General features: G+C 38.4%; 3 protein-coding genes and 1 long non-coding RNA gene across 6 annotated transcripts; 2 read left to right on the top strand and 2 right to left on the bottom strand.

Annotated features, from left to right (window-relative positions):
• The first annotated feature begins 446 nt into the window (after positions 1–446).
• On the top strand, positions 447–4,829 carry LOC140036780 (putative cyclin-A3-1). 2 transcript variants are annotated; one of them, XM_072079505.1, is made up of 8 exons: positions 450–1,706; positions 2,503–2,735; positions 2,841–2,916; positions 3,011–3,087; positions 3,197–3,230; positions 3,321–3,470; positions 4,122–4,256; positions 4,426–4,829. In XM_072079505.1, exons 1-8 carry the CDS (start codon positions 1,359–1,361, stop codon positions 4,528–4,530), a joined length of 1,158 nt encoding a protein of 385 aa, XP_071935606.1. In that variant the 5' UTR covers positions 450–1,358; the 3' UTR covers positions 4,531–4,829. The 2 variants fall into 2 exon arrangements, with proteins under 2 accessions (XP_071935605.1, XP_071935606.1); XM_072079504.1 differs by having other exon boundaries at positions 447–1,706; positions 2,503–2,916.
• LOC113726494 (uncharacterized) lies at positions 2,704–4,127 on the bottom strand. The gene is made up of 3 exons (XR_003457526.2): positions 3,622–4,127; positions 3,357–3,466; positions 2,704–2,834 (listed from the first exon to the last, which is right to left on the bottom strand). It is a non-coding gene; the product is annotated as an uncharacterized lncRNA (long non-coding RNA).
• Positions 4,830–5,577: 748 nt separating the features above from the next.
• On the top strand, positions 5,578–8,910 carry LOC113726490 (TIP41-like protein). 2 transcript variants are annotated; one of them, XM_072079502.1, is made up of 9 exons: positions 5,578–5,951; positions 6,237–6,422; positions 6,979–7,066; positions 7,394–7,504; positions 7,589–7,648; positions 7,731–7,772; positions 7,891–8,019; positions 8,133–8,192; positions 8,613–8,910. In XM_072079502.1, exons 1-9 carry the CDS (start codon positions 5,812–5,814, stop codon positions 8,721–8,723), a joined length of 927 nt encoding a protein of 308 aa, XP_071935603.1. In that variant the 5' UTR covers positions 5,578–5,811; the 3' UTR covers positions 8,724–8,910. The 2 variants fall into 2 exon arrangements, with proteins under 2 accessions (XP_071935603.1, XP_027106040.2); XM_027250239.2 differs by lacking the exon at positions 8,133–8,192 and having other exon boundaries at positions 5,579–5,951.
• A 990-nt stretch (positions 8,911–9,900) lies between these two features.
• Positions 9,901–10,404, bottom strand: LOC113731486 (zinc finger protein 7-like). The gene has a single exon (XM_072077428.1). The coding sequence runs from the start codon at positions 10,402–10,404 to the stop codon at positions 9,901–9,903; it is 504 nt and encodes a 167-aa protein (XP_071933529.1).
• Positions 10,405–10,779: the final 375 nt, after the last annotated feature.

The raw sequence follows: 10,779 nt of genomic DNA, 5'->3' as shown, positions 1-10,779 counted from the left end.
GATTTTTCATGGAAAAATTACTGTAGTGATTTGATGTATGTGAGGAAAAAATATAATAGGGAAATGTGATCACGGAAAACGACGTAATTTTTCGATGGAAAACCGCAATCCAAACAAGGCTTAAGTATGCACGATAAAAAAGTGATTGAAAAATATTTCCGTAAAAATTTTTTGTGAACAAATGGCTTTCCAAACAAGGTGATTGGAAAATGTGTTTTTTAATTTTTTTAAAACTTGACTCAATCATTATAGACTAAAAAAGTAATAAGAAATTAGAAACCAAGTTTGGGTTTGATAAATTCCGGCTCTGTTTGGATTCAGACTTTTTGAAAAATAATTTTTTCATCTACAATGCTACAGTAATACACAAAAAAAAAAAAAAACAACTCCAAAAACTCCATATCCATACAATATATCAAAAACAACTCCAAATGTACAAAAAATATACAACTACCCATCACTCTCCCACGATCACCACACCCACGACCCTCTCTCCTCTCTCTCTCCGCCCATCTTTCCTCCCTCTCTCCTCCTCCTTCTCCTCCTCCTTTTTTCCTCCTCCTCTCTCTCCTTCTCCTTCCTCCTTTCTTTTTTCCCTTTCCCCGCCCTCCAATTTCCTTCCCCTCAACTGACCGCAACCTTCCTAGGCACGATCAAATCTGATCGCGACCAGAAGCCGCGACCAAGACGATCGTGGTGGCTAAAGTCGCAGCCACCACCCGCGAGCAGGAGAGGGGTTTGGAGTTGGGGGGAAGGAGGGGGGGAGAAGGGAGAAGGGAGAGGAAAGGAGGAGGTGGGGGAGGAAATAGAGGGGAGGAGGAGAGGAAGAGAAAGCAGAGAGGGGGAGGAAAAATGAGGGAATAGTGGTGGGTCGTGTAAAATTTTTAAAAAAATATCCCAAAAAAATTGTAAATTATAAAAATACTGAAAAATATCTCTAAAAACAATCTAAAAAACATCTATAGTAAAAGTTTTTCATATACACAGCTACAGTAAAATTTTTGAAAAATAACTCTAAAAACAGCTAATCCAAAGCCAGGTTCATGCTTGGTTTTGGCCTGCGCCGAAACTATAGACCGAATGGAATGAAGTTCCAATCCAAGAGCCAAAAAAAGAACAAAAGGGCGAATTGAAAACTACCATGAATATGATCCCATCACTTGCGCGCTAATTTCATTTTTGAACACAACAAAATTACCCTATGCCCACCCGCCTACTCGAACGCACAATCTCCTTCGGTCTCACTTCCCATCTTCATCCAAAAAAGAAAACCTCGACAGAGACAGTTAGATCCTCAAAACCACATTCGAAGTTGGAGACTCTTTTCACACATTCACGTACTCAACAACAAATCATAAATGGGCGAGCAAGAGAACTGCCTGGGGAGCACTACCGCACGGCCATCAAAGAAACGGCCCATGATGACGGCTGCTACCACTACTACTACCAGTATTGAGTCTCTGCAAGGACGGCAACAACTTTCAGTAACCGCCAAGAAGAGGGTCGTCTTGGGTGAGCTCACCAACATCCCCAAGATTGTCGAGTTGAGCAGTATTCCAAAGCCTGTCCACCCGAAACCAAAATCCAGTACCAGTAGAGAAAAAGAGGAGGTAGTGAAATCAGATGCTGATGTTGATCGTTGCCCTGATGATTCCCGCAAATATGCCGATGCCCCTCTCATTTATCAGCATCTTCGCTCACTGGAGGTAACTTAAAATTTTCCATCAATTTTGTTCTCTCCTCAATTAAACTGTGCTGTTAAGCCATTGTTTTTTATTCCCTATAAGGCCGAACCAAAAGTTGGTACTGTTTGGAAATGAAATAATCGGACATCTTAGTTTCCAATTCTTAGTGTTTCTCATATTGGATTTCAAAAATATGTTGCAGGGCGATTTTATGTGAAATCTTTGATTCCCCTTCAAATGTAATTCCTAGGTACTTGTATCTTTTGTGGGTGCATGAAATTTGGGGTTGACGATGTTTAGGAGGTCTTTAATTGCCAATCTTTTGTTTTAGTGCTAAGTGTTTTCTAGTGGTTCTCTTGTTGCAGTATATCAATTAATATTAGTGTACTATTCTTGTACGACAAATTTTACTGAATGTTTTATGAAAACAAAAATTCAATTTGCACCAAGAAGTCGTATTCTGCTTGAAGAATATATTTGGACCACTTATCCTGAAGTTACCTGCTACACCTTTATTTGCCTGCTAAGAAATTGATTTTGATCAACACAAAAAGTATATGTTTAATAAATTGAACACATAACCTTTCTGCAGATAATTGAGATTTTATGTGTATTCTTGTGGGGAGATATTGAGGTGAATAATCTGGATACTGGGTAATTAAAGTGAATGCTTCAACCTGGCTTAATTTTCTGTACCGAAGACATGTTAGTTGGGATATGTATCCTTTCATATACATAGTGAATCATCCTCTCTTAGTATGTTATCATTAGTTCAGATCGATAAAAATCTCATACTAGTCTAGCTCTTATGATATAGGTGGAAGGAAACAGAAGGCCGTTGCACAATTACATGGAGAAGGTTCAGAAAGACATAACACCAACTATGCGAGAAATTCTAGTTGATTGGCTGGTGGAGGTTGTTGATGAATACAAACTTGTCTCTGATACTCTTTATCTGACTGTGAACTACATAGATAGATTCCTATCCTCACATGCTTTGTCGAGGACGAAACTTCAACTCCTTGGTGTATCCAGCATGCTTGTAGCTGCGTATGCTCATCTGAACCTTATTAGTTCCTTCTTCCTCCCACCCCACTGTCTTGGTCAGTCTTTGCCTTTGCCTTGGTTAATCTCTTTTGTCTGCTCTAACTGCAGAAAGTTTGAAGAAATTACTCCGCCACATATTGAAGATTGTTGCTACATAACAGATAATACGTACACCAGAGAAGAGGTTCTTTGTTTCTCTAGCTAATTTTTATGTTTTTCCTTTTTTTCTGGAAAGCCCTACTAAATTTCCATTTGCTGTGTTTGGGTGTCAAATACAGGTTGTAGCTATGGAGAGCAATATACTAATGTTTTTAAATTTCAATACATCTAATCCAACAGCAAAGAGTTTTCTCAGGTCAGCCAATTTTCAAGTGTTTTATTGGTTGCTGTTTTTATCTATCACTTCCAACCCTATATGTGCACAGCATTGATTAACGCATGGCATTTGTGTGGTGGCTTTGCAGAATGTTCACCAAGGCTGCACAAGAAATCTCAACAGTATGCCAATCCCTCTATGCTTTGTAATGTTTCTTCTATTTTGCGCTCCTCAAAATAATAACTGTGATCAAGCTCCCTTGTCTTTTCTAGTTTTCCAACTTGCAATTTGAGTTCTTGGCTTGTTACCTGGCGGAGCTGAGCTTGCTAGATTATATCTGTGTGAGGTTCTTGCCATCAATGATTGCTGCTTCAGCAATTTTTCTTGCTAGATTTACAATGCTACCAAGCATTCATCCCTGGGTAAGATACAATACACATTTATCAGTCATTTGTTCATGCAGGACGTGTTACCTGCAGATTAATCTGTCATTAGTTTTAATTTTTGAACCATGGAGTCAAGCAGTCCAAAAACTTCAAAAGAAAGAATAAATCACAAATTTCTTCTATCTACCTCCCTTTTCCAGATTCACACTGTCAATTGAGGCCTGAATCCTGTATTTGTTGAGAACTACTTTTTCTGCTTAAGCTTGTCAGCAAGTTTTATCATTCTTCACCTGAGAGTTTGCCATTCAATAAATCTGGAAACGACATGTTTGATTTCCAATTGCGAAGTGCACAAATTCTGGAGAAAAAATAAAACCAAATATACCTAAAAATGATTTAAAATGATTACTCCTTGCTTTTCTTAGCTGGCAAGATAACATGAACTTTTTCCTCGGGTACCAACATCTAATCTAATATAGTCATATGCCAAAAGTTACTTCAAATAAAGAGCGCTCAAATGAATAATCGTGCTTGTATTATATGTCTGTTGATGCACACGTGAAATGAGGATTCTAGATGCAAATTTTTTGAGCTTCAACTTAATTAGGAATTGATTGCACTTCCTTCTAGTCTTAACAGTAATCTGTACTATGTTTATGATATGGACTTACTTTTAAGTTGCTGCAGAGTTTGGCATTGCAGAGATATACAGGTTACGAAGCATCTGATTTAAAGGAGTGTATCCTTGCCATTAATGATCTACAGCTTAATAGAAGACCGACCTCTGCACAAGCATTAAGAGAAAAATACATGCAAAACAAGGTATCCTAACTTTGTTTACCTTATCAACTTTGTACTTAAAAGTGGCACCACAGTAAAGTACTTTTTTCTCTTTTTCTTCTTTACTTGGACCCAGTTGTGTCATGGGCTCTGTTGCTTAAATTTGTTTAATAACTACTGACTGTTTTAGTACTATTACTCTTGTGAACAGTTCAAACGTGTTGCAGCATTGTGTCCACCCTCAGAGATTCCCAGTCATTATTTTGAGGTGGTGACTGGAAAGCATTCTTCAGAAGCTCAAGAAGCCCCACTTTGAGTGTGCATAAAGATCTTAATTCTGACGGATAACCACCATATGTCTTGATCTGTCTTGGGAAGATTAATCTATAAAGTGGCTCGTGGACGAGTTCATCAAGTGGGTGTCAAGGTTTGATGCTTTGCATCTCCAGAAGACAGATATGGATGCTGACCTGAGAGTTTTATCCTCTGGATTTGATAAAGAGACTACAATAATTTTTTTTCCCCAACCTTGAATAAGAAAATGTAAAGTACGTATGTTATTCTGAAGTCCAATGTTTATGCATCTGCATATAGTAAACCTAAACCATTGCACAATTTTCACTGTTGGTGTTTTGCTTTTTAGAGCATATTTTGCTCCTTGGTTGATTTTGACTTCTTTTCGGCCAGTGTCTAGACTTTCAACCCACATGGAACTTTTTGCTTTTCATCTTATATGTTGGATGTATTTTTCAGCTAAATTTAGACTATAAGCTCCGCTTTACTCTCATTATTTTTTTGTAAATTATTATTTTTCCAAAGCTCAATTTCACTTTGTGGATGAAACAATTTGGAGAGAGAGGAATAGCTATTTTTGTTTTTTTTTTGGGAGGTTCAAGCGGAAAGAAAAGGTGAGAAATGGAGGAATGAATTTCTACTGTGGGCATGGGTAATGAAGAGAAATAAAAGGAAAACCAAACTAAAGGATTGCCAACTTTATTGATGAAATGCGAACTAAAAAATGCTTGTCATATCAAAATGTTCAAAATTATTCTACCTTTTTTTTTATTAATATTTTTTACACTGACAGTGTATATACTATCAACGTTGGATGAATGATAATTATATAAAATTTAAATTTAAGATTCAATTTTTATACACGTATCATGAATCCAACGATGATAATGTATACCCCGTCAGTGTAGTGCAGGAAAGATTTACTCTTTTTTTTTTGGGTTGAATTCTCAAACAAATTAATATTGTGAGAATCTCGTTAAAAAAGTCATGATAATAAGTCTTTTCTTCTCTATTTTTTGTTCCTTCCAAAATGGGCCTTGAGTATTTAATATACTCATAAAAGATCAAGAAATAAATTAAGAGGGCGTGTACACACACACACACACACAGAGACACAAACAAGATGCAATGACGATTCTGACCTTTCACAAAAAGCGGTAGCTGGAATCCTCGCCGTTCGGAAACCATCCCTGTGGAAGTAGAAAACCAGCTCCAGTCGCCAGCCCAGCAGAAGGGGGGTTGCAGAATCTGGAACAGGACTGGACATAAATCGTGACGGTGCTTGTTTTGTGAGGTAGGGGGCATGGAGTGGGAGGCAGACCAGAAAGAATTGAAAGAAGCCGGAGCGGAGTTGCTGCCGGACGGGCGGGTTGGACTTCGGATACATGGATGGGAGATCGAGTCTTCCAAAGCTTCCATCCTCAAATCCCTCCAGCGCCAAGAGTAACTACCTCTCTCTATCTCTTCTTCCCCTTCCCCCAACCAACAAAAAATCAGATGCCTCACCCTCCCCGCCCCCCCCCCCCCCCCCCCCCCCCCCAGTATTACAACTATTTTGTAAGTATCTGATTGCATTTCCTGTTTTTGGACGAATTTAGACAAACTATCATGTTAGTTCATACTAATTGATGGTCTCCTGCGATGCTGTTGTCAGGCTCTTTTCTACAAGTATTTGATGAAATTTCCTGTTCTGTATTAGTTGCTGATCTTTGCCTTATTCTTATGTAGGTGGGAAGAAAAGCTAGGGACATGCCACTTGCCTGAGATGATTTTCGGACATAGCTCCTTGGTTCTTAAACATTTGGAAAGTGGATTGAGAATCCATTTTAATGCATTTGATGCTCTATTAGGCTGGAAGCAGGAAGCTTTGCCTCCTGTTGAAGTTCCAGCGGCTGCAAAATGGAAATTCAGAAGGTACTTACTCAACTATTCATTCTCTAGTGCTACACTGGCTTTTGAGTTGGTTATAAAACAAGATGCGATGGTGTTAAATGCAAAATGAGAAAAACGAAAACTTGATTGAAGGCGGACGTTTCCTGTTTCAATTTGTTTTTCTCATCCTTACTTTTGGAGCTACCATAGTAAGCAGAGATGTGGGCACTTAAAGTTTGCCTCAGGACTCATCTAGCCATTAGTATCAATTGGATAACTTTGGGCTACAGAACTGGAGTTTAGCTTTTTATCTGGATTAACGAGTTGCCCATAAAACCATAGTCTCAAATTTAGAACCTGGATTCTGGTAGATTTGTTCTGCGTCAAAGATACAGTAAATGTCTTAGGGTGAACGAAATCTCAGACTGTGATCACCTGGATTCTAAGCTGCCATAATTTGCTTGCTTTGACAGCATTTCATTATTTACTTCATATGTGTATCCGTAGAATTTTTGGGTTTGTGCATTGCAAGTATGACCTCTTTTACATATTGTTCAATCCTTTCAACTTTTATTCTTCTTCTTTTTTTGTCTTGCAGCAAACCTTCTCAGCAAGTAATTCTAGATTATGATTACACCTTCACAACACCATATTCTGGTAGTGAAACTATTGAAACGAATTCTGAGGTGTGTTTTATCTACTTTATCATCTCTAAGTTAAAATTTATGATCGTTTTACATCGGGTTTCTAGCAAATAAATTTTTAAGGATTGGTTCTTGGCAATGTTATAATGTTCCTCTTGCAAATATTTTTGCTTATTGTGATATCTATGATCCATAGTAATTGATTTTTAAGGTAATGGATAACTCATAGCTGAAGTTTCTTTGATTCCTCCATTGGAGATGTTTTCTTGGATTGCTCCATTTGCCTAAACTGAAGGAGATTGCTTCCATTTTTTTCAATTGCTATATATTGTTACATTGATAAGATATCTGCTCTTATTGACTAATCAGCAAAGAGGAGCGTCAGAGGAAAGCAATGGCAATCTATGTTGGGAAGACTGTGAGGAGCAACTTGATTTGGTTGCATTGGCATCCAAAGAGCCAATTCTATTCTATGATGAAGTAAGTGACTGAATATTTTATTTCTTGACTCTGCCATCCCATGGTGTTTTTGTGGCTCCTTGACTAAGTTGTTTCGAACAACAGGTCATTTTATATGAAGATGAATTAGCTGATAATGGAGTGTCGCTTTTGACAGTAAAAGTGGTAAAACTTGAACCTGTGCCTTTTACCAGCTAGCTTGAACGTGATCAACTTCCTTTACACTCTTTGAATTGTGATTTTGCAGAGAGTCATGCCTAGTAGTTGGTTTCTTCTCTTGCGTTTCTGGGTGAGTGATCTTTGTAAAGCAATGAACTTTCCTTCTTATTTTATTTATGCCTGGGGCAAACTGAGTCTCTATTGAGCATTCATTTCACCTGGGTTTGGACTTGAATTTCTTCTCACAGCTCAGAGTTGATGGAGTGCTTATGAGATTGAGGGACACTCGGATACATTGCATGTTTGGGGAGAGTATGAAACCAAATGTTCTTCGAGAAAGCTGCTGGAGAGAGGCTACATTTAATTCCCTGTCCTCTGTTAGTTTGCTTCCTCTTCCTTTCAAAAATCTTCTACGTTCTTCTTCCTAGTGTTGTGAATTGTTTTATCTTTTTCTTCATCTTTTAAATAGCTTTTTTCTTCTACACTGCAGGGAGCTAATTCATCTGTTCAACTTCCTGAAATTTCTATTGTTGACATCTTGAAGCTACTTGTTAGACTGTCTTTCCTCTTTTTCCTTGTCCCCTCTTCATGCTCTTTTCTCTTTTGCTCTGGCAAACTAGGAGTTCTTTTTGTCAGTCAACGTGATGATTTTATCAATAACTGGTTCGGTAAATTGATTATGAAGGTTAAAAGAGTAGCGTATCTGTATAAGAAAGGAAAGCCCTTCAAGATATTCGTTTTAAGTACACATTTGAAGCTGTCCATTTTCTATATTCATTCTGATATGTGAACTACGGTTTCAGAACCCAAATGGTCTTGCCCACGCTCAATATCTGCTGAATTTATTTGTTTATTCTGTCACTACCTATTTTAATCCTTGAATGGAAAGCTTAAGAGATTTGCTTCTGATGATTCTCTTCCTTGGTGCTGTTTTTCTCGCTAAGCTGGTTGGTTTGATTAATTGTTGCAGAAGGGATACTCGGTTGATTCAGCTGCGTATAGTGATCCTAGCTTGATCAGTCAAAGGCTTCCCATAATCATGCACAAGTGCCAAAAGCTTAAGGTCCCAGACGTTCTGTGAGCTGTAACAAATATTTGAGATCATATTAGATTATAGAGGAAGAAATTCTGAAAGATGTTTGATAGAATTGAATATCCTTTTGGATTACTGAACCTGCTAGCATGCCTTGTAACTTCATTGATGCTATGTTTGATTGTTTAGGGGCCAAAGAGAATGCAATAGTGAATCTGTACTACTTTCAAACTGATATGATGTCCTTGTCTGTTATGCCATGAAACAAAGCACAAACGTATAAAGCGTAACGAAGGAGATATAAAGCAGCCTTAATAATGGAAATGATATAGATGATAAAGTGGCTTAAAAGAAGTGGCCAATGGTGTCAACTTGTTGAAATGATAGAAATCTTTTTGTCCAGATGGGCCTTAATATCCAGAGTAAGAAAAGTGATTTGTAGCTCTGCAAGTTGCAGAAAGTGTTAACGTATCATTACAGAATTTTATTTTAGACCCAAAAAAAAAAAAAGAATTAGAGAGGCAAGTGGGATTGCTGCAGCACATTGTTTAGCGTCTGTGTGTTAGGACTGATGATCGCTATGGGATGATCTAATAATACAGTATTCATGCTGTAGTTATTTGTGGTTGTCTGTTTATATGAACTGCTGAGGGACATATAGTTGATCTTTCAATCAAACGACTATTTTGGCCCGTATTTGTCCTATTGGAGTACACGTCACGGGGTATTATCTCGAAGATGAAAAATTCATGCAAAATTTAGGGCCGAGTGTGCAGTGAGAATTACTACACTCAGAAAGAAGTGTTCTGGCAAAAGCGCCTGCTATTTAGAGGATAATAGATTAACAATAATATGCTAGTTTCGTCATGGGTAAGCAAATAAGTAAAGATCTTTCGCCACTCCGAGAAGGTTGAAAAAAGTACTGTGAATGAATGAATCATCTTCTTGCTGAAGCTAACAAATAATGTATAAATAATTCTAGACGCAGCAAAATGAAGAGAAAGAAGCTGCGGAAAATGGTGTATGTCGCTAAGCTGGCAATGGGGGTTTGCCCTACTATTAGAATTACGGTACATGACACAATAAAACTCTCTGAGAGCTGAACTATCTCTCATGCCTCGAGTTTTCTCAGCAATTGATCAAATTAACAGTTCCAACTGTAGGAAGATAGAAGGTTTTGAGTATAAGATAGATTACAGTGCTGCTAATTTATGACAGATGCTCTTTAGAGCTTGAGATTCAAGTCAAGCTCATCCTGATTAGATGTCTTGGGCTGCGGCGGTGCTTGATCAAGTCGAAAACTTCCTGGCCACATCAGTTCCATGGTTTCTTCGCGGCACTGCAGCATCTGAGGTCCCATATTAGCTTCAGTAAGCTTTGCAACCATCGTACCTCTATCTCCGTCTGTTTTGTGTACAAGTGAGTGTGCCTGCACGCCGAGTGATCTGATCATGGAAGTATTGACCGGGAAAGCCACCATGAACTGAGATTGATAGCTTCTCATTGCACCTCTTTCCCTCTTGTGGGCGTTTTGGTGGCCTCCCAGTGCCTGTGAACTGTAAAACTTCCGCCTGCAGTAATTACACGAAAAAACTTTGTTAGGTATTCTGCCTGATTGTGGATCAGGGTCTCCGAAGGCTGAGGGTTGATTTGTTGCTAGATATAAGTTCAGCCGTTCTCCCGGATTGAGGTCTGCTGTTCTCCCATCATTTCCTTCACTGGTTTTCATTATGCTTTGTTAGCTTTGCTGCTCTATAAAACTTTCTGCTTCTTTCAGTTCTGGATCCCAATATTGAAGAATATGGAATGGATTTCTGAAGCTTTATCCAGGTCCAGTCACTTTCTCTCCAATAGTTCTGTCTGGATCAGGATGGCAGAGAATAAATTGCGTTGTCATGAAAGAAGTGATGCTAGACTTTATAAACTAAAAGTGTTCCACTTGATGTCTTCATCCGGTGATGCTTTTTTGTTCGGGGGAACAATGCTTGCATCATTATGACTCTTGACAGTTTGAAGCTTGGTATCTTCCCCTTCTCTCTCATTTTCTTTTTACGTATATAAATAATCATGGCAACTTTTTACTGCTTCCATTGGAGTGCCTACC

This window comes from Coffea arabica, chromosome 2e (genome assembly GCF_036785885.1).
Source record: "Coffea arabica cultivar ET-39 chromosome 2e, Coffea Arabica ET-39 HiFi, whole genome shotgun sequence".
Classification (NCBI taxonomy): Eukaryota; Viridiplantae; Streptophyta; class Magnoliopsida; order Gentianales; family Rubiaceae; genus Coffea; species Coffea arabica.
This window is presented reverse-complemented; position numbering and strand designations above follow the sequence as displayed.

Excerpts from the sequence above, each read along its gene's own strand:
- LOC140036780 (XM_072079504.1), top strand. The coding sequence starts at position 1,359 with ATGGGCGAGCAAGAGAACTGCCTGGGGAGCACTACCGCACGGCCATCA. Across the intron at positions 2,917-3,010 it reads ATACGTACACCAGAGAAGAG|GTTGTAGCTATGGAGAGCAA; the intron begins GTTCTTTGTTTC and ends TGTCAAATACAG. Across the intron at positions 3,231-3,320 it reads CTGCACAAGAAATCTCAACA|TTTTCCAACTTGCAATTTGA; the intron begins GTATGCCAATCC and ends TGTCTTTTCTAG.
- LOC113726490 (XM_072079502.1), top strand. The coding sequence starts at position 5,812 with ATGGAGTGGGAGGCAGACCAGAAAGAATTGAAAGAAGCCGGAGCGGAG. Across the intron at positions 7,067-7,393 it reads CTATTGAAACGAATTCTGAG|CAAAGAGGAGCGTCAGAGGA; the intron begins GTGTGTTTTATC and ends TTGACTAATCAG. Across the intron at positions 7,505-7,588 it reads CAATTCTATTCTATGATGAA|GTCATTTTATATGAAGATGA; the intron begins GTAAGTGACTGA and ends TTCGAACAACAG.
- LOC113731486 (XM_072077428.1), bottom strand. The coding sequence starts at position 10,404 with ATGAAAACCAGTGAAGGAAATGATGGGAGAACAGCAGACCTCAATCCG.